This window comes from Carettochelys insculpta, chromosome 3, assembly GCF_033958435.1.
Source record: "Carettochelys insculpta isolate YL-2023 chromosome 3, ASM3395843v1, whole genome shotgun sequence".
Classification (NCBI taxonomy): Eukaryota; Metazoa; Chordata; order Testudines; family Carettochelyidae; genus Carettochelys; species Carettochelys insculpta.
The window spans coordinates 16,876,730-16,901,384 of NC_134139.1; the positions used below are offsets into that span (position 1 = coordinate 16,876,730).

At 49.8% G+C, this 24,655-nt stretch overlaps 1 protein-coding gene across 4 annotated transcripts in view; it reads right to left on the reverse strand.

Annotated features, from left to right (window-relative positions):
• Nucleotides 1-10,859: 10,859 nt before the first annotated feature.
• The window catches only part of WDPCP (WD repeat containing planar cell polarity effector), a 235,631-nt gene continuing 221,835 nt past the window's right edge, over nucleotides 10,860-24,655 (reverse strand). For all 4 annotated transcript variants that reach the window (XM_074989391.1, XM_074989393.1, XM_074989390.1 and 1 more), the window contains exons 16-18: nucleotides 19,749-19,849; nucleotides 18,100-18,128; nucleotides 10,860-11,842 (exon numbers count right to left, since the gene is read on the reverse strand). In XM_074989391.1, coding sequence (XP_074845492.1) covers nucleotides 11,792-11,842; nucleotides 18,100-18,128; nucleotides 19,749-19,849 — 181 coding nt within the window. In that variant the 3' untranslated portion in view covers nucleotides 10,860-11,791. The remainder of the gene's footprint in view (nucleotides 11,843-18,099; nucleotides 18,129-19,748; nucleotides 19,850-24,655) is intronic.

Genomic DNA, 24,655 nt, shown 5'->3' on the forward strand with positions numbered 1-24,655 from the left:
CTTCCCGCGGGTGCGCGGCGCTGCGCACTGGCCCGGCTGGTGCGAGGCGCTCGGGCCGGAGGGAAGAGGCGCAGCCGCGCACTGGGACTGCGGCAGGAGGGCAGCGCGGCAGCGCAGGGCCTGGGCCTGGGGAGGAGCTGCAGCCCCGAGCCCCTCTGCCTGGGGTCCCCGGCGGGCAAAGCGAGGGGCTACCTAGGCCCGGCTCCGCCCCGCGCCCTGCACGTGGCTTCGTGTGTCTCAGGCTTCGCCCCCGCCCGGCAGGCGGTGGTGCCAAGGCGCTGCAGCCGGCCAGGGACAGCGCGGAGCCCCGAGCGGCCCCGGGAGGCACAAACGCCTTGGGCGCTGCGCTGCTCCGCTCCGCTCCGCTCCGGCCGCACCTGCAGCTCCTTCGGCAGGGCTCGAGTCTGCCGTGCGCACGGCGCAGCCAGGCCCGCGGCCTCCCCGGGAAGTCCTGGTCGGTCCCTGGAGGGATGCGCCCCGCTGGCGCACTCTGCCGGGGCTGGGTCAGGCCCCAAAGGGGCCGCTGCGCCGGGCAGGGGGCTGCTATCGCCGGCTGCAAGCGCCCACCAGCCCGCGCCGCGGGGGCCGTTTGCAATGGCCGCGCTGAGCCTGGCCCTGCAGCCTGGCACCTCGGCCGAGTCCCCGGGTCGGCGCCCTCCAGGCGCCCCCCACCCCCGGGCTTGGCTGCGCACAGCGCGTGCTCCCGCCCTCGGCCGGGTGTGTTCGACGCGTGTGCCGGAGGCCTCGGGGGAGCCGGGTTCGTCTGGAGCTGCAGAATCAACGCGCAGGCCCCTGGCACCCCGCGAGCAGCACGGGGAGCGGCGCAGAAGCGCTCCTGGGCCCAGGCAGGAAAGTTTAGGCGCCAATTAACTCGCCAGGCTGCAGGGCGCCTGGGTCTTGCGCGCAGGAGGCAGCGCGGCAGCGGCCAATGCAGCATGGCTTGCGGGGCCTGCTGCTGGGGCAGGCCAGAGAGATACCGAGCGCTGCCCGGCCCTGCCTTCCCTGCGCGCGTCTCCCGGGGCCAGCGCCGCCCGGCTCCTGCGTTCCCTGCGCGCTTCTCCCGGGGCCAGCGCTGCCCGGCCCTGCAGTCCCTGCGCGTTTCTCCGGGGGCCAGCGCTGCCCGGCCCTGCAGTCCCTGCGCGCTTCTCCCGGGGCCAGCGCTGCCCGGCCCTGCAGTCCCTGCGCGTTTCTCCGGGGGCCAGCGCTGCCCGGCCCTGCAGTCCCTGCGCTGGTTACTGCGCGGGGCCCTTCTCCTTTTTTGCGCAACGCAAAACCCAGCCCCAAAGGCCGGCGCGCGCTGATCCCAGCCGCAGGCAGCTCCAGCCCCCCTCGCCCAACCCCGCCAGGCTCTGCTCGGGCTGTAGTCTGGCGAGGGGGGCCCAGGCCGCCTCCCGTGTGTCTGCTCAGCGCCCCCCCGCCCCGCCACCTGTAGCCAAACTTCAAGGCCGCCTCGCACATCCCCCAGCCCGGCTTAGCCATTGTCTCCCGCACGCCGGTCGGGGCCAGCCGGGCGCAGGCTGCAAACGCCGCCCGAGGCTCGCGAGCAGGGCACAGCAGCCCACTCCGGCCCCTCTTAAATGCCGAATTCGGCGCCAGGCTGCGGCGCCTTCGCCCCGGGTTGTGGGTTCCGGAGCAAACGAATTGCGGACGCAAAACGCGCGTCGGGCCCCGCGCAGCCCCGCGGGTGTTTTAGGCGAGCAGCTGCGCACCTGGGCAGGTGCGCTCAGGCGGCCCGGCCGAGCCGCTGCGCGCGCCGGCATCAGCGGCAAACGCGCCGGGGCGAGCCGCAGGACAAGGCTGAGCGGGACCAACGCCTCCCGGGAGCTGCCGGTGCCCCCCCGCCCCGGCACGCGGCAATTCGTTGGGGGGGGGGGGGCGGGGGTTGGACGCTGGCCCAGGTGCGGGAATTGCCGCCCGCCGCGGGCGCTCGCTTGCAGCCCCGGGTGAAGGGCTGAGCGGGGAGCGGGCGCCCCCAGGGGGCTGAGCACCGCGCCCGGCGGGGCTCGGAGCGCACCTGCCCGGGTGCAGGTGAGAGGGAGCGGCCGCGGCAGCGCCCTGGGTCCGGGCCAGGCTTGGGGCAGCCGCCGTGCAGGGGCAGGTGCAGCTCCAACAACCGGCGAGCCGCCAGCCGGGTTCCTAACCCCCTCCCCGCCCCCGCCAGCAGGGCCGGGGAAGCGGGCGCCTTGGCTGCGGGGTCCCCGGGGCTCAAACGCAGCCGCGCGCCCCGACGGGGGCTGGACGGGAGCCGGTGTCAGCCGGGGCTGAACGGGGACTGGCTCCAGCGGCGTCTGGGGCCCGGCTGGGAGCGCCCCCCGCTCCCTCCAGCCGGAGCACGGGGACCGCAGAGCTGCTGCCTTCGGCGCGGACCCCGGCTGAGCTCCGCAGCGGCCGGGTAGCGACTGGTGCTAAGCCGGGTGCCCTGCGGGGGGGCGTGTCAGGCTGGCCCCAGCGGGACGCGCCTTACCCCGTCCTAGCCCTGCGGCGCTGCCTGGCCTGGGGCGTGCGCCCACCCCGAGGCTGGCCGCGGGCCCAGGCGTGCCCGGCCCTTCGGACTTGACTAGTCCCGTTGGCCGCAGGCTGGCCGCGGGCGGCCAAGCCCGGCGCCTGGCGGGGAAGGACCGGCCAGTCTGGGCGCTGTTCGCTCGCGGGCGGGCGGAGCCCTTAAGCGGCCGCTGGGGCCCGGAGCTTTCTCCCTGAGTGATGCGCCTGCTCGGGACCTGCTGGGGGGGGGGGGAGCCCCACCGGCCTCCCCCGGGTCCTGTCTTAAGAGCCCAGCGTTGCGCCTCTGCGCACAGCTGCGCGGGGGGACCGACTCTCCGCGGGGCTCCGGGCGGTGGACTCATGGCCCTGAAGCCGGGGAGGTTTTCCCGACTCCGCTGTGCACCTGGGCGGCGGATCTCAGGGGCGTGTCACACGGAGCAACCCCGCCCGGTAGCACTGTTGACCGAGGCCCGGTGGGCCGGATCCCGCGGCCGCCTTCCAGGCCAAGCGGCCGACGCTTTGGAGCCTCCGCAGCTGCACCCTCGGAACCGGCAGCGGACTTGGTCACCCCGCTGGAGCAGCCCCGCTCCGGGCCGGCCCCAGAGGAGCGACTGCGGAGCCCCAGCGCGGGCAAGAGGCCGGCGTAAGCCCGCAGACGTTGTCCGGACGTCTGTAAGCAGCCAGGGGCTGGGGCGGGCTGCGAAAGGCGCCGCTGGCTCCCCATGGCCCACAGGGCCGAGGCGACTTGGGGGGGTGGGGTCATTACCGCTACACGGGGCCGCGGAGAGGGGACCCGGGAATGGACGCGCAGTGCGCCGGATTGCGCGCGCAGAGGCAGGTGCGCTCCATTCCGCGCCCAGCGGGTCTAACGAGGGTTGGCTCATGCAGGCGCTAAAGCCAGGGCGTGGTATACGGCCCACCAGCAACAAGCCCGCGCCCTGGGCAACCCCCCTGCAGGGCCGGCCGGGGTGTCTCTGGGTGGCCTCACTCACTTTCCATTCACACGCTCGGATTTGGGCGCGCCCCGGCCGGGGCAGTCTCCAGTCTCCAATCGGAGAACTGGTCCAGGGAGCGCCTGCCCGCGCGGTCACCGGCTGCGCGTCCCACTCGGCCTGTGGCACTGCCCGAGCGAGCGCCCACCCCTGGAGGGGACATGCCCGCGCCCCCTGTCTGCCCTGCGGCCAGGCGGCTCTGAATCGCAGCCAGGGGTGAGGGGCAGAAGCGTTACCTGGATTTACCCTCCCCGCCCCCGCCCCCAGAACGGGGCTGGGGAAATGAGCGCGCCCCGAAAGCTGGCGGGGGGCGGTCAGTTACACGTCTCCAGCGGCTCTAGCGCGCAGGGCAGGCAGCCTGTCCGAGCCCGGGGCCGAGACGCCGCCCTCCCTCCCTCCAGTTCGGGCCACACACGTTTTGCTCCGGGAAACCCCAGGGCCGGGGCTGGGAGCAGCCGCCCCCCGCCCCAGGGGGCCCGTCCCACGCGCGCCAGCTCGGTCCGGCCTCTACGCGCCCGGCCGGGGAAGCGGCGTGGTGCGAACGCGTGGCCGGGCGCACCGCTCAGCCGGTGGGTTCTCCCCTGCGCCCCGCCGCTCCGGCCCGTTCTCCGCAGCATTGATCCGCTGTCCTGCCCAGAGCCGGGCTCCGGGCCTGCCCTGTGTGCTCGGCAGAGCCCAGCGGGGACGGCCTGGGCGGGCTGCTGGGCCCTGCACACCAGCCCAAGCCGAGACCCCGGGCCGGCGCGCCCAGGGCGCACTCCACGCGCGGCTCCGCTGTCCGGCGCGGGGCTCCCCGGGAGAACGGCCCTGAGCGCAGAGCCCCGGCGCCTCTGCCCGGGGAAGCCAAGAAACCCGCAGCCGCGCTCCTGCCCAGCAGCAGGCAGGGCCGGGTCCTACTCCCAGGGCCCGAGACCCTGCGCCCCACCCCCAGCCTCTCGCAGTAGCCGGGGGGGGGCATTTCCCAGCAAGCTGCCCCTGCCCGGCCCGGCCCGCTCTGGGAGCGCTGTTCATTTGTCCTCCTGTCCGGCTCACGCCGCTAAGCCCCTGGCTGCGCGCTGGGCTTCGCAGAGGGGCAGCCGAGCGGCGCGTGTGGCCCTCCGCGGTGCTGTGCCCCGGGGAACCGCTGGCTCTGGCGCGCTACACCCCGGCTCTGCAGGGCGCAGCGCTACCGGGCCCCACGGTCTGGTGGTTCCTCACGCGGGGCGACGTTCTCCAGCCGCGAGCTCCGCCCTGGGAGGGGAGCGCTGGGGGCCCCGCGCGACTCTCCGGAGCCCACGCACCGCGGCCGCGGAGCTGCGCGCTCTTGTGCTGGGCCGGGCCCCGTGGGGAAGCCCGGCCCCTGGTGTGCGCCTCCCTGGTCCGGGCGAGTCTCCAGCCGGCCGGGCGCTGGAGGAAGTCAGGGCCGCGCTTCTGAGCGAGGCTGTGGGCGGCCTCTGCTTCCCGCCCCGGGTCCCGCTCCCCCTTAACACAACGGCCCCCTCCGGCTGCCCGGCCTCGCCCTCCGGCAGGCGCCTGCCCCCGGCTTCCCGCTGCTCAGCGCTTGCGGTTTGCAGCGAGCCTGGGGCCATTAGCTCCTGGAGCAACCCCGGGGTGTGTGTTCCCCTTGGAGCGAGGCCGCTGGGGCGGGATGCCAGGGCCCAGGTAGCCGGGGTGCGCCCCACAGGGAGCAGTACCAGATTGCAATGCAGGGAGCCGGCGGTGCCGTCTCAGCCCCTGCCGGCCTGGGCTTGGCACGAGTAAGGCACAGGACGCACAGCAGGGGGTGGCGCTAAACTGACATGGAGACCAGGGCCTTCGGCCGGGACTGACGTATGTAGCGCAGAGTGACCTGAGCTGAGCTCATTGGCTGCAAGACTTTAAGGCGCGGCCTTTAGTGCTTTGCTCTGCCAGGCGGGAACACTGGCCAGGCCACGCACTGAGGCAGGGCTCCTCCGCGGGAGAAGGGTTCCTGCTCCTGTGATTAAATAGAGTCTCCTGAGGGCCACCCATGGCTGCAGGGGAGCCTGAGCACAGTGTCACCACCTGGCTTGGGGCATGGCAGGTCGCGTCCTTAGCAGTGACAGTGGGGTTTGGGAGGCCCTACATGACTCTTTGACAGCCCTGGCCAAAACAACTGAGGAGGGGAACAAAGGCCAGCGCCGGCTCTTGGTGACATCAGCGGTAGCCTGCCCACGGCCGGCCCTGGAGTGCGGCACTAAGGGGCAGCGTGTCAAAGGGCTTCAGGTGGTGCGTCACTCAGTGCCGTGAGGCCTAGGGCCCAGCTTTACAGAGCCAGCTGCTGCCACGTGTGGCATACCCAACTACGCTGTCTCAGGCCCGTTTTCTAGGAGCCACAGCCTCAGCCAGCGTTACCTTTGAAAGGGATTTCACCATCTAACTCACGCTGGCCTGGCCGTGCTTAGCAAGGCACCGCCTAAAACCCTTTAAGAAAAGCTGCGCCTCAGCGTCTCGTCCAAGGGCAATGTGCAGGCAGCAGTGCATCAAGAGGGACTTGAAAGCCCTTCGGTGCCTGCTGCAAGGCTTGTCTGGGCAGGGTTGAAGGCAAGCTGATGGCAGGGAGAGGAGTTTCATGCTCTCAAAGCCTATTTGGCCTGGTGTGTAATTATTGTTCTGCCCCAGGAGTGCCTATTTCACCATAAATGAATAAATACTGACATGGAAAACCACAGGAGACAGCAGAGGCCATGTATTCCGCACCCAGGAATCCATGCTTTGGCTCAGAGCTGAACCCCATACGCTAGCTTTCCTGGGGGGGCGGGATTTCTAGGCCTCACGGTCGTGTAGCAGATGTGACTCAGGTGTGACCCAAGCCGTTTTGGCCTTCAGTGTGTGGAGCAGGGGCGGAAGCAGAAGCTCCAAGCGCTGTGAACTTCTCTCCTTGCCTCAATGGGGCTGTTAAATTTGGGATTTAAAGATGATGGTTTAATAATCAATGCGGCTGATCCTGTGAGCAGAAACCACCAGAAAGTGGAGCACAGCCATAAGCTACAACTGCCTCCCAAGCCACCTTAGTGTGTGCGTGTGGGGGGCGGGGGGGCAGTCATAATTCATTAATAGGAAAATAAACGCAGAGCCTGTGCCGATGATTGGATGCCTCACTTTTCAGAGTTGATTAATTCAAACCCTTCCTTGAAGCCATCCCCCACAACCCCCGGTTGGGTTGCATGACGCTGCCACAACCCTTCTGGGCTGCCGTTCCAGCACGCCACAGATTTCAGGGCCCTTGTGTTGGAATATAGCCCCTGCGTGAATAGCTTATGAGCTTTTCTATAGAGGAAACCAGGCATGCATGACACCTGTTGTTTACTAAGCACATCCAAGTTCTGTGTGTTTGGAGGGCTGGGGCGCTAGTATTTAGCCTATCAGCTCAAGTCTTAGTTGCTGTTTTTTTTCTAGGACCTATGCGCTAGAGATGGTGGTGTTTAAAAATCAGTGGCACTAACGACGTAGGCATATGAATAGAGTCAGTGTTGAAAGTGTGATTTAGCAAAGGGGCCCATTTCAGATGAGACAGTTTTTCTCAGCAGCTCAAATGTGGCTTTTGTTCAAAAAGCAAGTGCCTTGAAACACAAAAACAAAGGAACCCCCCCCCACACACACCCCCTTTGCCCCTGGGGCATCTCTACTGAGCACATGACTTAGTGTGATGTGGCCAGTTTCTGAAAACCACAACTGGGTCCTCTATACCAGCTTTCTTATTCAAACGCAAAGAAGCCGGACAATAGCAGCCAGTGAGTACGCACAACTTGCTACTTTTCCCCAGCACACGCTACGCACAGACCCAGTAATCAAACAAGACTGTAGCTCATCATTGGCCAGCCGCCTTAGCTCTAGCACCTCATTCAAATGGCACAGCGGATGTGTGGCTGCGTCACTAGGCTACAGCTTGTGGCTCTGCACTGGCCTTCAATTTGTGGGGGGCACGTGCACATGCTGTCATCTCACTTGTCACTGTTGTGAAGCCCAATCAACAGGGCTTTATGTGGGTGACAGTAATTTCACCTTCAGTGTCCCATCAGTGACTGAAAGGGACGCAGCAGCTGGCCTCAAGTCTGGTGGGTAAAGCCGGCCCCTGTAAGGCATGGAAGAGACCAAGGAAAGGGGTGAAGTATGACATGGTATTTTTTTTTAAATCTGATTTTGAGACTACTGAGTAGCTCACAGCTGGGTGATGTGACAGCTTTTAAATGTGCCTGAACTAGCAGGGAACCAGGACACCTTGTATGTGTTTTAAAAAAACCCAGAACCCCCAGTTTGGTGCTGAGGAAAGTTGGCAGCATCACAGGCCAAGGGGCTGTCTGAGCGCCCAATCCAGGCCACGGCACCCAGCTTGCTTTCTTGCAGCCCCCTGGCTCACTCTTCTTCTGAGGCCCCTACGCAGAGGTTTGTGTGCAAAGGTTGTGAACGCTCTCCCCCTCTGTCCAGGTTGTCGCTCTCCCTCCCTGCTGTGCTGTGCAGGGGCAGCCTGCAAGGCATGCTGGGGAAACCCAAGGCACCCTGGGAGCTGTAGTCCCTTGGCTAGCCCCTGGTTTAGAAAGCTGGCTCTGGAGCAGGGCAGGGACTATATTTCCCAGCATGCCCTTGGCCACAAGAAACAAGACAGAGAGGAAGGGTGAAGGAATATTGTTTTTCAATCTTGATACCGCAGCAAGTTCCCAGAAGGTAATCTATATAAAAACCTGTATTACTGTATACATTTTTAGTATGTTCTAATAAAAAATCATTTTACCAGTCACTGTCTCCACTCAAGTTTTCATTACCTTCTCTTACGCACACTCATTGCATGACTATTTTGCACTCCTTTATATTTAAAAAAAATTGCGGTCCCCATTTACAAAAAGAACAGCCGCACCCCATAGAAATTCCTGCCTACGGACGTGCTTCTTCTTGTCCCCAGACTGGCAGACGCTCACCATGAGTGCTGGTGGTTGTGGGGGTCTGGTGAATGGCGTTGAGAGCTAGTCAGGCTGCAACACAGATTAAAGCCCAGTCCTTTACAGAAAGTTGACTAAGTATGTAAAATCATTGAGTGGAACTGCCAGGGTTGGGTTTTGTTTTTGTGTGTGTGTTTGTCGGGGGGGTGGGAGGGGTGCATGGGCTGGTGCATCGTGAACCATTGGGCTCCCAAGGTAGGTGTGAACTAATTTATCACATTGCTATATTCAGTATATTTGCTGTTCTTTAATGTTTAGTTGCTCAGGTCTCATAATGTTGATTTAATTCCTCTCTGGCTTCATTTTTCTATCTTTACTGTACAGAAGTGTAAAAAGGCGTAAATAAACCTACAATACTAATGTCACTTACATAGTCCTTTGCACCCTAGCAATGGCACTAACGGCCACTGGGGGCGCTGGGGCAATATGGGAGGGGGAGGCCAGCTTCATGCCCCCAGAAGGGGAGGGGGTCAAAAGGAGAAGGGGTGGGGCTTAGGACAGCCAGTCCATAGTGTCGCTCTGAGCATGGCACTGGGCCCCTCCTCAGACATGCGTGGAGCAGCAATGCTGCAGCATTTCAAAGGAGCCTGGAGCATTGGCATGTGCCATGGCTACTTCAGCAGCAGCAGAACTGGCGTGCTGGGCCCCTTTGCCTCCCCCCACCATTGGCAGGCCTGCACCTGAGATTTCAAAGCTTCTTACAATGATGGGGCACATTATTAGCTCCACTTTGCAGCTAGGAAAACAGAGGCACACAGTGGTCAAGCAGTTTTTCCTGCATTAACAAGGAATTACTCTCAGAGCTAGCAGTCGAACCCAGGAGCTCTCAGTACCCAGTTGGGCACGTTAATTGGCTTTGTAGATGTAAAACCCTACATAAATGCTAAGTATCATGACAGAGAAGAGCATGTACAGAAAAGTAAGAGATGAGTAAATTATACAGTTACGTGTTTAAATTATAAGTATGTAATAATATGTGTTAAAACAGTCACTTTGTAGACACCCTCTCTGGTGTGGTGTAAAGAAAATCAGTGATTACGGATCATGCATTGTACTCAGTGTCATGAGTAAAGAACTACTGCACGTAATCCATTTGTGGCTTTCTGCGTGCTGACCTCTGGGTAATGGTCATTGCTAATGCATGAACGTAAATAAAAATGTCTACAGTAAACTCTTTCATATCCGGCATTCTATCTGGAACTCTCAAACAACCAGCATTTTAATCATGAGTAAATTTTAGTTATGTTTTCCATAATGAAAGTAAATACAAATAAATACAGCACATACAGTATATGTTTACAGTGTACACTACTACTGTTGGTAAATAAAGTACTCTGCATACACTTGTTTGTTTCTTAATACCTAATCTTGTTTTTCTTTAGTGTTATGCATTGCTTGGTATACCTCTGTATTATCCAGAATATTTGACTATCTGGCAACCTCACTGTCCCAGGGCTGCCAGATATGAAGGAGTTTACTGTATATACAAAAATACCACATTATCGTGGACTCTGTTTTGATTTTGTCAAGAAAATCTCCCGGCAGAACGCCCAGCAAATGATACTGCTTCACTGGAGATCTTTTCTTTCATGTCTTACATCCAGCACAAAAAACTGCAGGGAAGGAGACGGATGAATATGGTCACAAGGTTGAAGTCTAAAGAAAAGCATATGCCCATTTGCAGCTAAATCCCTATTCAACTCTTTTCCAGGTTAGAACTCCAAGAAAGCCATAAAGGGATTTTATTAAAAACTGAGATTTTAGGAAACAACATTTATGGTCTTATGTACATTTCTAGCATCACTTCCTGTATATTTTTAAACTGAAATCCTCTTAGCATGCAAAGTAAATAGATTATGATATACTAAGGGATTAAGGATCACTGTCTGGTGTCAGATTAATCCCACATATAGACCATCACTTGTACTGACAGAAATATGGCTTCAATTCAGCAAAATAGCTTGATGGCTTGGTAACACATTTCGGCATGTTATGTAGAGCAAGAGTTACACTTGGTCTGTTGTTGCACTGAATCTTGCTCAGAAATTAAATATAAATCTGCATCATACACAACACATACTTTCTTCAAGTTACTGTACGGATGCATAATGTAACACCCATCCATTGTATATACAGCTGTATGTGGTGAAATGCTGGCAGTAAATTGACATTTGTTTCACATTTCTCACTTTTTAAATATTCTCCCGCCCAAATATGTAAAATGGTATGTATTAACAGTTTTATTCACTCAAGACACAAACATTTTGGTATGTTTTAACAGACATATCTAAATACGCTGATACAAACAGATGGTTAAAATATCATGGATTTTTTATTACTACCAAACCTACCATCCGTTTAGTATGGATTCTTAGGGGGTGGAATAGCTGGACCAATAAACAAGAAATCAATACATTTTAATCAAAGATATTCTTAACACAGCATTTTTGTAAGAAGTTTTTATTTTTAATAAAAGTGTTTTATTTAGTGACAATTCCATTTAAAGACAGTATCCAAAAACAAATTCAAGTAGATCTGTTGGCTTTCATTTTTACCTAACTGACTGGTACAAAAAGCTCAAGCTTAATTTATGTATGTATATACAGTAAAGAACAATACACACGTACATACATGATCAAATAGTGGGAAGGAAGAAACATCATAAAGTTCCTTTTCTCTTGTAATAGTTCCAGAACAAGGATAGTAATGAAACAGCTTAAGTTGCTGTCTCAGTTCATTTTCTGTTAGTGGCTAGAAGAAGCAAGATTAAAATCTGGACACCAATGGAATGGTGTTGAAGAGACTCTAAGTCTTTTTTTAAAGGCAAAATGATGGTTATTCAGTTCAGATGATATATGTCGATTTGCAAATTGAGAACATTCTTAGGAAAATGCTACTGACTGTGAAAGGTTGCTCTTTCACACAGGTATCCTGAGTGAAGATTTTATCTGTTAGTATCTTGATACAATGATTTTCAGAGCCTGAAGTAGAAATTCAAATCTGCATGGAAGCGAAGATTGTTAAACTATGAATGCAGGAAAAATTACAGAGAATTTGCTCTGTGAGGTTCATGGATTTGTTTAATGAAAAACAAATCTTTCATCATGACCATTTGCACAGTACTACAGGGATTCACAATTATAAGATTTTGGATATCATAGGAGCCATGATGTAAATTTCACAATGCTGCTCTTCATATATAACTGTGAGTCAGTTTATGCCTATAAATCAATAATTCAGTATTTCAGGAAGAACATTGCTAAAACTTTTAACTGAAATGTCTCTTGAAGGTACTCATGCCAAATGAAAGACTGACGAACGTCAGTAAAAGCTAAATCAAGCCTTAACTACTTTCTTTTCAAGTGAAAGTGTTCATATTTTTTGTTATACTAGACCAAAGTGTATCACTGTGAGAGATCCACTTCCTCCATTCTCCTGGGGGGAAAATGAAAAGCATTTCAGAGTGCAAAAATTAAAAGCAATGACAGATGTAAATAATTACCCTTTTTACATTTAAGAAACTCGCTACCAAAAAACCCAAAGACCTGCACACATATGGAAATACTAATTCCAGGTAACCTCAGTATGGAAACTTTTTTGGAAGAGCTAAACCCTGTTTTGTCTGTAATCTTTAATTCAAATTTATAACAGACATTCTAAAAGTGTATTAATGCCAGTAATAACAGAGCCAGGTTTTGAAAGGTAGGGATGCAATTTTGTGTTCTTATAGCTAGTCTGCAAATAATTAAGTGAACATAAACTGGTGGTCCTCAATGTATGTGCAACACAAGCATATGTGTAACTGAAACCTGGCCCATTATTTATGTAAGGGACATGACAATTTGTGAAAACAGCATGTGCCTAAAATGCAAAAGTGTTTAATGATCCATGTTGTTAACGTGCCTATAAAAAGTGTGAAACCTTTGCTCAGGAAAGTGTTATGCTGTAGTGAATCACAGCTTCTCTTTTGATTACGTAGGAGCAGAAACCACTTTGTGATGCGCAGAAAACTAGGTGTGAAGCAAAAATCAAAGGGAAGTGGGCGTATGTGTCCTACTGTAGTTTACAAAATACATTCATTTAAATTAAAAAAAAAAGGTGGAAATCTGGCAATGAGAAGGGTGTGTTTATTAACGCTGCCGCAGGCTTGTGTGCACTGGCAAGTTCAGTGGGATTCATGTGGTTTTCTGCTCTTTCACTTCAACCTAATAAGGAGCATTTACCAGAGCAGTAGCTCCATCTTATGGTACATGTGTTCTACCACAGAGATACACATCACATTCTGAAACAATGCTTCAGTGCACAATGCCCATATTATTGCTGTGTGGGTAGGGTAAAAAGTACATCATCAGCTAGAAAATTGTCTTGATGTAAAGTTGAACGGTAGTTCCAGCCCTTTGTTTGGGCATTTTCCCTGCTTGGTGGACGAGGCAAAAGTTAGAGAGCATGTTTCTAAAGAGGTCCTTGGCCTTCATTGAATGTAGTTCCATGCAGCACGTAAGTGCTAACAGTTGTTTATAGGAAAATTAAAGTGTTTCCCATGCTCTTGTGTAATTAAGCACCTCTCTACCACACCCCTACGGTTATATAATGGTGGCACAACTCAGCTTTCCTGGTGAATTTCAGGCACAGTCTGTACAACTCTCACAGGCAGATCTCAAGGCAAAGATCTGGTTTGGTTCTATGACTGGTTAGGTTCTATGTTGTCTTAATGAATGTTGGACTCTTAGAACTTTCGTTGGTTTCATTGATACTGGACATTTCAACTCTCGTTTCCATAACACCTGTCCAAGCAATTGGATAAGTATTGACCTCACACTGTTTCTAGGTCCAAGCCTGTAGCACCTGCCCAGATCCCCTGCCCCCTTTTTTGGGCTAACATTTCAACACTACACATTGCCTACAAAGTAGCCATGTTGCTTTTTTGCTCTTTTTTCACTCGTACAACCCCCCGCATGAGACTGACTGCTGTCTTGTCTTCTGCTAAGGGCTTGGCTACACTGTTTTGTTTTGCGGAAAAAAACCCTTTTCCCCTTAGATCCATACTGCAAAGCTTGTTATTCCAGAATAACATGACATTTAACTTGAAATAATAACTCCACCAAAATGAATGACTTTCGCTGCCCCCCTGCCTTCAATTTCGAAATTCATTCAGTGTGTACTGAGTAGAGGTAATTACAACTTAATTGGCCTCCAGGGAGGCATTCCATTATTGCTCCGTTTTGAACTTGGGCTCTAAATGCTCTTGGAGCATGAACACTCTTTTCAGAAATAATTTATTTCAACATTAGAACATTGAAATAACTTATTTCTGAGAACGAAATAAGTTATTTCTGAAAATACCTGCCGTGTAGGCATAGCCATATGGCATAATTAATAACATTGCCCTTGCATGGCCCCAGGCTCTCACAAGACTATACAGCACGTCAGTAAGCATTATCATCCCAGTTTCAGAGCAAGATATTGAGGCACTAGGGCTATGTCTACACTAGAGGGTTTTGTCGACAAAACTCAGGGAGCATCCAGATTCCCAAGCTGTCCTGTCTACAATAAATCGACAGAATGCAGCACTTTTGTGGACAGTCTTATCCTGCTGCCCATGAGGCATAACGCCTCTGTTGACAGAGCTCTGTCAAAAGAAAGCTGTTCTGGGCGTTCCAGGAGGCCATCTGTTGACAGACAGGGCTTCTGGGATAGCGGGCAGCTCTGTCTGCTGTGCTTCCAGTTGGCCATTTTGTCAAGAGAGTGGCTGGGCAGTCCCTCTGTTCTCTGTCACCTGAGTGGATCACTCTCACCATCCACTTGGCAGTTTGGCTGTGATCTGTCAACAGAAGTTTTGTTGGACGGTATCTTCCAACAGAAACTTGTTGACAAATGGCTGTAATCTAGTCATAGACAAATACGCTAAGGTCTGCATTTTCAAAGGTGTGCAGTGTGAGACACCTGGGGCCTGACTTTATAGCTGAAGGTGACTGGCACTTCTGGAGACCTACTTGCATCAAGTTAGGCATCCGAAAATTAAGGCCCCTGAAATTAGAAGCAACTTTCTGACAACGTGGCACTTTTTCAAGGACTCCCAGGTAGAACAGAATTGGGAACAGGACTTGAGTTTTGTGATTTCCACTGCCAATCCCTGACCTAGTGGAACCCAAATGCCAGATCTCAAATGTCAGAGGTTTGACTTGGTATTTGGATGTGACTTTCCACACTCAGCCTCATCTCCACCTCTGATCACTAGACCAGCTGGACTTTCAGTGGCCAGTGATGACAGCACAGCTAAGTTTCTCTTCTAGAAAATCAGCTGAAACTGCCAAAGCATGACAAGTATTGACTTGTTCGGTCACATACTTGGCCATGTTTTTCTGGACCTTGCAGGTGAATGGAAACAATTTTCTGCAGTTTCAGAGAGAATTTGCAGTGAGCAAAAAATACACAGCTATGTGCAAGAGATTGTTTACATTATGCTGTGGGTATAGTTTCAGCAAGGCCCATGGTCTCTGCTCATCTAGGGAATAGGCCACTTCTGAATCCCTCCTTCGTGGCTATGGAGTTCTCCCTAGCAGCACAGCCAGCGCAGTTCCACTGTGCAAAAAATGTCTGGGTTTGGGTATGTACCTCTTCTGTGGCACAGAGCCCAGCATTGTGAGGGTCGCTTCTACAGCAATGTATAGGGGACAAAGCCACTCTAGGGACAGAATGGTCGTTTTCACTGATTGATTAGAACGATAATTCAGCCACTGGGCTTCACAGCTACTCTGTGGCTGTAGGTGGGAGGGGTCCTATGGCTCCCCACTGGCCATATCTAGAGTACAGCCCCAACTTTGGCTGGGTGCTGACTCCAGGTTTTGGTCCTCTGAGTGCAAGCATTTTAATAACTGGCTAGCTGGAGACACAGTTCCCTAAATCAAAGGCCTCATTTCCTACAGCTTTGGCAATATCGATATGGAATCCAACAGGCTACTGCTACCAGACTCCTTCTGTGATTTTCAGTAAAATGACATTCAGTCCAACTAGCTGGACAAAGGGGAATCTTTTTTATCCTCCAAGCTCTTATGAGACTTGCAAGTATATCTGTAAAGAGAAAAAAATATTCAAAAAGCCCACAGAGTGGTGGGAAAGAATTCCACCTCGATTTTGAACTTGTGCAGAACGCTTAGCACACAGTATATCACACTTAGGATGGACATGTCTGTGATATTCTATAATACATTAACAGGTTGTTGATGTTATGCAATTAAGCACTAAAAATCCAGGCAACGTTCAAGTTAATGTTTCTCGTGTGGCTCTGAAGTCTGATTCCAACGTAAATGTAAAAATGCACCTGATGAAGGGGGTGCAAGCCCACGAAAGCTATGCCCAGATAAATCTGATAGCCTTTAAGGTGCCAAGGACTCCTTCTTGTTTTGATGAAACAGTCTAACAGCTATCCCCCTGAAATGTACATATAGATCCATCTTCCTTCCTTCGAATTATTATTGGTCACTTTGTAGACAAATACACATGGTTACTGCTTTTTGCTCCATGCAAGAGGCAAAGCCAGCTCCAGGAGATGATGCAAGACTCTCCTTCTCCTTGGGTATCAAACAGAATTGTCTGCCATGTTTTATGATGTAGGTTGTTGCAGCAGCTAGGAGCCTTAGTCATGGACTAGGACCCCATGGTTTTAGGAGCAGTACAAACACAGCTCATCTCCATCAAACAAATGGAACGGCACAGGAGTTGCTCAGGGCATCATGTTGCTAAGGGCACATTATCATGAAAGGCAGAATTTACCTTCCAAAGCCTTTATTATTGATCGTGAAGAACAGAACCCAACCTAAATGTGAGATCCCAGCCTGAGTTTGCAAGTGCAGCTGTCAGGAAGAAACCAACAACCCATATTTTGACTTGTGGAGGATGCAAATTTGATCCAGAATTCCTGAGAGAAAAATTAACACAAAGCGCCACCCTTGGCACAGCCACTTTTCAGAACAGAACTACAATTTATCTATTCCCAAGTCCTTGTGCTTTACCTTAGTGTCTTTTCAATCAAGTGAGATCATGTAATGGAAGACCAGAAAATGTTTCTCCAACCTTAGAGACATATGTACATCTTGTAATAGTTAGCTGGGTTTTTTAGGTATGCTAATGTGCCATTGTGGTCTAGCATATCTTTACTGATATTTTCAATACAGGAACTTCCTTTAGCTCTAGAGAAGCTATGCAGTTTTGGCAGGACTCATGCTGTGCATGTTCTTTTCAGCCAGTAACACATCATTCTTAGACCAGGTCTACACTAGACATTGAAGTCCATTGTAGATATGCAATTCTAGCAATGGCAATTGCGTAGGTAGAATCAATTATTAACAATTGACTTGCCTGGCTGTCCTCTCAGAGGGAGGTCAATGGGAGAAACTCTCCCATCAACCTCCCTAACTCCTTGTGATATTGAGGAATACAGGGGTCACCTGTCAACCCCAGATAGTTTGATTTCATGCATCTCTACCAGGAGTGCAAAATCAAACCCTGAAAGACCAACCCTGACTGGGTCAATTCTCTGTGTAGTGAAGAAATACCGTCAGGTATATGAGAGAGTGGAAACTAGCTACAAAGCTAACATATCTACACATGCACAGAGGAGATTTTGTAGGGTATTTTCCAGGCAAGGAGGCTGTTAACTATTAAGAGAACTTTGCTGTAAATATTCTAATGTGCCTCTGCAAATTTTTACAATTACCCTACAGTACACTTATGGCCAGCACATAAAGAGGCAGCTGGAGATTCCCTCCGAGCAGGGGAATCTCTTGAGAGTACACAGCTAGAAAAGTCAATTCTATACCACTTGCCCTGGGGCTGCCCCTCCCCGCACCATGAAAGGGTGTACTGGAGCATGATGGGGGCTGGAGAGGATGTGGCTGGGCATACTTGCTCAGTGGGGATCCTGAGCTAATAGAGGGCTGTTCTACTCAGCACAAGTTGTTTTTATAACAGAAAAAAGTGTATTTCCATGCTGTGTAAGGGAGGGGAAAGGGTGGGAGGTTGGACGGGTTTTGCTCAGTTTTTTTAAAAATCACCCTTTTGTACAGAGGCTAAAACACTGCAAATGACAAACCTCCTAACAGTGAATTTCAGACCACTGTAAGCAACTGTAAGTAGGGGTTAGAATGGAAACTAAACTGTAAACTTGACCACAGGGGTTACTGCTGTGCAGCTGAACAAAACTTGGGTGAGTATTTCTCCTCAAAGAACTGACAGCTCCAGAAGCTGAAAAGTCCCACCAATCCAGAGAGCCACTACCGAACTGGCAGCATCAGTAGCACAGACCTTCTCGCTCCCTGCACCACCCACAGACAACAAATATACTCTAGCAGGAGAAGGGCAATTTACGTCTTCGTTCCTCTTAACCTGTTGGTTTCACTGTTGAAGCTACCAGCAAGGATGCCGATACATTGGAAACGCAGTGGCTGTTTCTGAGACGGATGTTGTCTGGGACTAATTACCCATTACACATTTTCCACCAAATCAATATCAGACCTTAAAAAATTCTGATTGCTGGTGATCTGGGCTAGATTCAAGCCAGGTCAGTTTGACTTCATTTTACAAGCCCTCTGGATGCAGAACATCCACTAACAGGAGTCCTCCATGTGAAAGCTCAGGCCCTGGATTCGATACCAAAACGTGAAATAGAATAGAATGAAAAAAGGAAGTGTTACCTGTTCTGTGTGAATGTCCCCAAGATTCCCTTTAAAAGACAAGAGCCAATGTTACTACAGAACTCTGGACTTTCTGGAAAATAATCAATCAAGGTTAATAACTTGACTAACTTTTCAGCCTGGCAGTAGAATACAGCTCCTTTATATGTTGTCACATGATGGATTAAATTAAAGCATTTAACATGTTACACAGCTACGAACATGCACGTGCAAGACTCCTTCGCTTGCTCCCTCCCCAAACCATAGCACAATGCATTCTGCAGCAGACAGCCTGTCACGTATGAGGTCAGTGACAGAGATGTGTCCAGGTATAATATCCACATGATTGTTTGTAACTGAGAGGTTGTGGGACAGGGATCAGCAAACTTTCTGAGGCGGAGCGCTGAAATTTGACCTTTTGACCTCTGTGTACAGTCCAAGTGCCAGTGATACTTTTTAAAGTCACTAATAGTCCTACTAACAGCTTCATTAATAAATAAATGAAGATGCAGAGCTTTACCATTTAGGTGGTGGTTAGTAGCATTAGCTGGTCTTTCGTTAAGCCACAGGTTATATGACTTTGAGCAAGCTCCCGGCTGCATGGGGGAGAAGGGGCGGGGCTCAGCTCCCCCCATTCGTGCCAATGAAAATTGGCTCATGTATCATGCTTGGTACCCATGTTGGGGTTGCTGACCCCTGTTGTAGGATATGCTAAAAGCAGCTTTCGTAGCACAACCCTTTCATGCTGATCTCTTTGAAAATATAGTATGGTACTTGGACATGGCAGAGGGTAAATATTCTGACCTCACCTATTTTACAAACATCCTTCAATGCTTCAGTCCTGCTGGCTTGATGACCAGAGCCAGACCTACAGTATAAACTGACATCAGTGTAACTACAGTATGAGCTAACCCTCTAGTGTAGACAGCATTATTTTAACAGGAGCACTTCTCCTGTCAACTTAGCTATGGCCACTTGGGGATGTGGATTAACTATGCTGGTGGAAGAAGCTCTCCGACTGGCTGGGCACAGTCTTTCCTGAAAGCACTACAGTTCTGCAGCTGCAGCATTTTAAGGGCAGACCTGCCCTTGGTAAGACAGGCTCTTCTCCCATAGCTTCCCCATGTTGAAATACTCTGGCATTGTTATAGATCCTTCTATATTTTGACAAATGTTTCCATACTGGACAAACAAAATGACCCCATCTGTTCACTCCAGAAACATCTTTGTGGAAATTCTGTTGTTTGTTACTTTACAAACTACTGACTTCAATGGATTTTGCACTAGCTGAGGATCTGGCTGTGATGTACTAAACCATAAAACAATGCCCCAGTAACATGTTGCACATTGATAGCACCTGTCACTTATGGATAATAAATTGTTTTATAAAAAGGGGAAACTGCGTCACGGAGGCTAAGTGATTTGCCCAAGATCACTGGAGTCAGTGGTAGCCCCAGTAACAGAAGCCAAGTTCCCAGGTTCCTCTTCTGGGCTTTCACTTATAGATCCTGCTGCCTCCTTGTTCTGCTGTCGCACTCTTCAGCATTTATTAATTTTCAGCTCCAGCTTACTTTTCCTTTCTGAACTCCCATTCTTCCAGGATATCAATTGACACTATTTACAATTTTCTTTTCATTGTGCTTATTTGAAAATAACATGTTAATTCTTACCTGTTGGATCCCAGGACAAGGGTTGATCCATTATAGAAGCAGCACTGATATCCACTCCAAGTGCAGTTTCCCTGTAGTCTCTTTGTCTGTATGTAGCAGAACTTTAAAAAAACAAAAAAAAAGAAAAATTGGTGGCGGCACAGAGCATCCTATAACTGCCAGTAAAGCCAGGTTGGTTGTTTACATCTTTAAAAGCACACGGCAGCCTGTAATTCACTGTTTTCAAGCGCTAGCTCTTTTTTTATCAGATGCTACTGTTTGTTTACTCTGAAAACTCTCTTGCCTGTGCAATCATTCTATAGCTGTTCTGTCAATCAAAGATGTGGAGCAAGGCTCTTGTCTTTCAAGCCATTAAGGGTTTTGTTAAACAGGTTGCCCCCAACCAATCTTCAGATTGTTCTAACAGACAAGAGGAATGTTTCCTATTGCAATAGTTCTAAGGTGCAGCAATCAGGCAGATTCCAAGATGCCACGAAAACAGTATGTGAGGTCCAGAACACCATCCTGTAATTATCCTCACCCTTAAAAAGGCCCCCAAACCAAAAAAGCCCAACCAAACAACCAACCTACACCACTAAGCTAGAAGTTGCAAGCTTTTACTCTCTGCTGCTCCTTCTCCTCAAAGGCAAAAAACCACTCACATGATGTTGTGGAAGGTACATATAACTTATTCATTTTGTTTTGGTCTTTTTGATTTCTTCATCCTCTTGTACCTTTAGCCTCAGTATTCTGTTATTCCATAGCATACATAGGCAGGCTGCTTCCCCAGGCTGAGGAATCAGACTGCGAGATTTTAATCGATATGTTAATGTGTTTGGCATTAGCATACCTACCAGATCGCACCCTGCAGGCCTCTCACTGGCAAAACTCCCAGGAAAGTTAGGAGGAGTTTTGCCTGCTGTAAGAGAAGTGCAGAATATAAAAATTGGAGAGATTCTTAAGCAGCAGTGGGGGGTTTCTGTCATTTCTTCATTCTGGTGACTTTCCTGCCTACCAGTTTCTCTCTGGATATGGTTACATCTACTCTATTGTACTGCTACTTGCAGAAGTACAATGACACCCCATGCTACTCTTTTTGACAGTCTGAGTAGATTAGTAAGCGCTTCTTTTAATTTTGGACAGAAGTAAGTTGCGAGAATGAAAACGTGGCCGCTTTCATGTTGCACGCTAATTCATTAGCAGCTACAGCGCGCAATCTCGTTGGGCTTTGATAATACAAATCATAGATTCCAGACATAAAAAGCCCTTTATTACTGACAACAATGTAAATAATTAAAGAAAGAGCTCAGACTTCCCTTGCGTCTTTGTCTTTCTATTCCCAGGACAGTGAAGGTTATGCAAGCAGCTGGGAATCCATAAAGCAACTTAAAGCTACTCCGTTCTTCATCAGCTTTCCCCAAGCCATATTAAAGCCACAATAATGCAACTGCTCCATCCCACTAAGCTTTATTGGCTGAGCAAAAGGAACTAAGAAACTTCATTGGAGACCAGATTAGGTTGGTTACAAAATGGAGAGATTCTTTTGCTCTCTGACCCCATTATCTTTTCCATACTCTACAGGTCAGCTTTCTTACCCATAGCCATGGATTCTGTGGAGACCCGCAAATTGCTTTTTTGGCTGCCAAATTACAGTAAACCCTCTATTTTTATGTTTTAAAAGAGCTTAAAACTGTCCATCCTCTTTGGGTGGGTCTTAAGAACTGGCCAGTGCTGGGCGGATTTTCGATATATCCAAAAGCTTAGAAGAAGATGTTGCTTCTTGTAAGCTGTTAGTTTTTATGGTCAACCAATATGAAAAGCCCCGTGGGGATAAAAGGAACTTAACCAGTTCTATCTAATACACATAAATCTACCTAAGAGCTCAGTGCACTAGAAGTACTCAATGGACTACATTTATCGCAGTGTAAAGACACAGAAAACAGGTCTTTCGTGCTTATGCCACGTTTCCTTTCAATACCAAGTTAATATGAATTAGAATACTCTGAGATGAGTAAACAAGGTCAATCTGGGCTCCGCCAAGTTGGATCAACATAAAGTAATTGTCAGGTTTTTCGGTCAGCAGTGACAGGTTTGGCTCAGTAGTCCCAAAAGTATAAATGGTAAAATGGTTTTTAGGGAAGCTGTTGCTTATTCTCTTTGTCTGGCACATCCAGAAACTTACCATTAATTACTTGCATAGCTTATGTGAAAAAGGCAAGTTACTCTTCCAAACTTTTTCCTTGAATAATCAAAATGAGCTCATTTAATGTGTTAATAATTAATTTAATCGAAAGTCCCTTTGATCAGAATCAAAGGGGTAGCATAATAACAAATAGAGTATTTGTTATGCAACAAATACATCACTAGGACTAATAGTTAATTTTACATCTGAGCTGTACACACATTAATTAATCCGCCCAACATCTCTTGAAGTTAATGACTGTTATTACCTCAGTTTTACAGAGGTAAAAACTGATTTGCCCAAGGCCACACATGTTTACCCTACCCAGCATTTTTGGTACACCTGATACTTCTACTGACTTCAGCAGAGTTTTAAATATTCAAAGAATGAAGAATTGGGCTGATAGTGACAAAAACACAGGATTATAGCTCAGGGGTCCTTGGTTTCTAGTTTCATACTCAGTGTAGCACACCATGCTGCATGTTCTCAGGATGCTCCTAAAAATACTTCCTAGGTAAAGTAGTATGACTATTTATGGTATGAGTTGTGTACAATGTAGCTTTGATATATATTTATAGTACTCTTCTCGCTTTGTCTTCACATTATTTGCAAACTGTCTGCTTCACTGCTAAACAGAGAATTGAAAAAGGCAGTCACAGTGATAACAGCGAACCAGGTATTTCAAAGGAATCATCAAAGTTTTGACCTTCACTCACCTTACATTGCTTTAATCCCACACCCCAAACTAATAAACAAAGAAAGAAAACTCTCCTTGCCCCAGTTTTAAAGAGAATGTGACGCAGTTGTAGCTTAACAGTTCCTGGATTTTCTTTGCTTGTTACATACTCAAATTGTTTCACACTATAATTGTTTTCTCACTTTAGCATAAAATCTGACATAGCAGTAGAAACGTACAGTTTAAAGCACCCAATTCAAACTTAGAGAACACATTGATAATGTAAGAAATATGGTACATACTTTTTCATTACACCTTCAATTCACTGGCATGAAAACAACATACAGCTTATTAAAAAACAGAAAAAGTTTGAACAATTTTTGGTAGCCAAATATATTTGGGGCAGGGGAACAAAACACAGGCCACAAGAAGAGAGGTGGATGTAGTTTATCCAGCATGCAACATCATGGAAATTGACACTGCAGTTCACCAGCTGAAGCAGCCAGAAATAAGCTGGCCTGAAGATGTCAATATTTTTCTTTTACATAGCGTTAAGTCACGGAGAGGATCAAATACGTTATCCTGCTCTTTCTGGACAACAAGGTTAGTGCCCTTCAAAAATGTTTTTATTATTTACGTGCACCTGCAGAGTAACTCTGACCAAAAACACTTCACATGTACATACACACACAGAAAAAGATCAGAAGAGAAAAAGAATAGTTCGGCTGCAAAATATGCAACAGCTAGGCCAGAATCGTTGATTGTGAAATGGTCAAAACTAAACAACAAAGAGACAACATGCCAAACAGCAACAGCAAAAAACAAAATACCAACAGCCCTGACTAGAATAAGTACAGTCCCTCTTCTAGCATTCATGAAATAAACTCTGCCTTGGCCAATGCCCTGCATTGCCCAGTTTAACATAGGATAAAGTGAGTAAGCCTGAATACAAAAGCAAAAAGAATACAATTTCAAGTGTTTGGGGAGTCATCCTAGAATCTTCATTCAGATGACTAGTGGGTACTACCTGGAGATCTAAGGTTGCTTGTCTGAATATGGGACCTAGGATCAGTTGTCATATTTGGATAATACCATCAATTTCTGTCCATTGTCCTGCTCTTTTGCTAACTTAGCTTTGAGTTACTAGTGCAGTTTTAATTTTTCTGGCTGGGAAGTTTCTCTAGCCCACTTCAGTTCTGAACAATAACATTATTTGAGACTGCGTCTCTAGTGAGTGGCTTATTGCCATGCCATCAGAGAGGATTTTCAAAAGTACCACTGCTCCAGTGGTTCAGGAGGCAGAAGTAAAATCAACTTGTGAACTATCCAAAAAAAAAAAGAGTTAAGGGAGATAAAACCAAGTGCATTTGAATGACATTGAGGAGGTACGAAATGAAAGAGAGACTTACAGTAATGTGCACAGAATAGTTTAGGGAATAACAAATCCCATTTTGCACCAGTTTTGGAGTAGGCCTGTATGCCAGGGGTAGGGGGAGTCGGAGAAGGGTTGAGGCAGTGCAATACAGGTGCACATCTATTTCCACATCATTTTAAACCTGTGGTATGTTGACCACTGGTGGGTCATGGAATGCTTCTGCACAGTCTGTGAGGCTCTGCTTCCATCAGAGTGACAAAGCATTTGACAGCCTTAAAGCAATGACACTTCTAGGAGGCTGTGTCTCAGGCCAAGACATGTAGACTTCCAGAGAAGAAATTCTGAACCAGGCAGTTGAACAATCACATTAAAGTGAGGGTGGTTTCCAACACATCCTAATACATATAAGCACAGGACTGTATGTGGCAGGGATGCCAAGGGTGTAAAGGCACCCCCCCATGTCTGGTTTCTTTCCTCCTCCCTGCTATGCTGTGCTGGGGGAGCCTGCAGGGCATGATATGGGAACCTAAGGCACCCTGGGAGCTGTAGTTCCTTGGCCAGCTCCCTGCCTAGAAAGCTGGCCGTGAAGCAAGGACGGGACTACATTTCCCATAATGCCCTTGGGTGCGCGCAACAGGAAAGGGAGGAGGATGAGGGGTAGCTGTGAGATCCCCACACAGAACCTTGTGTGTATA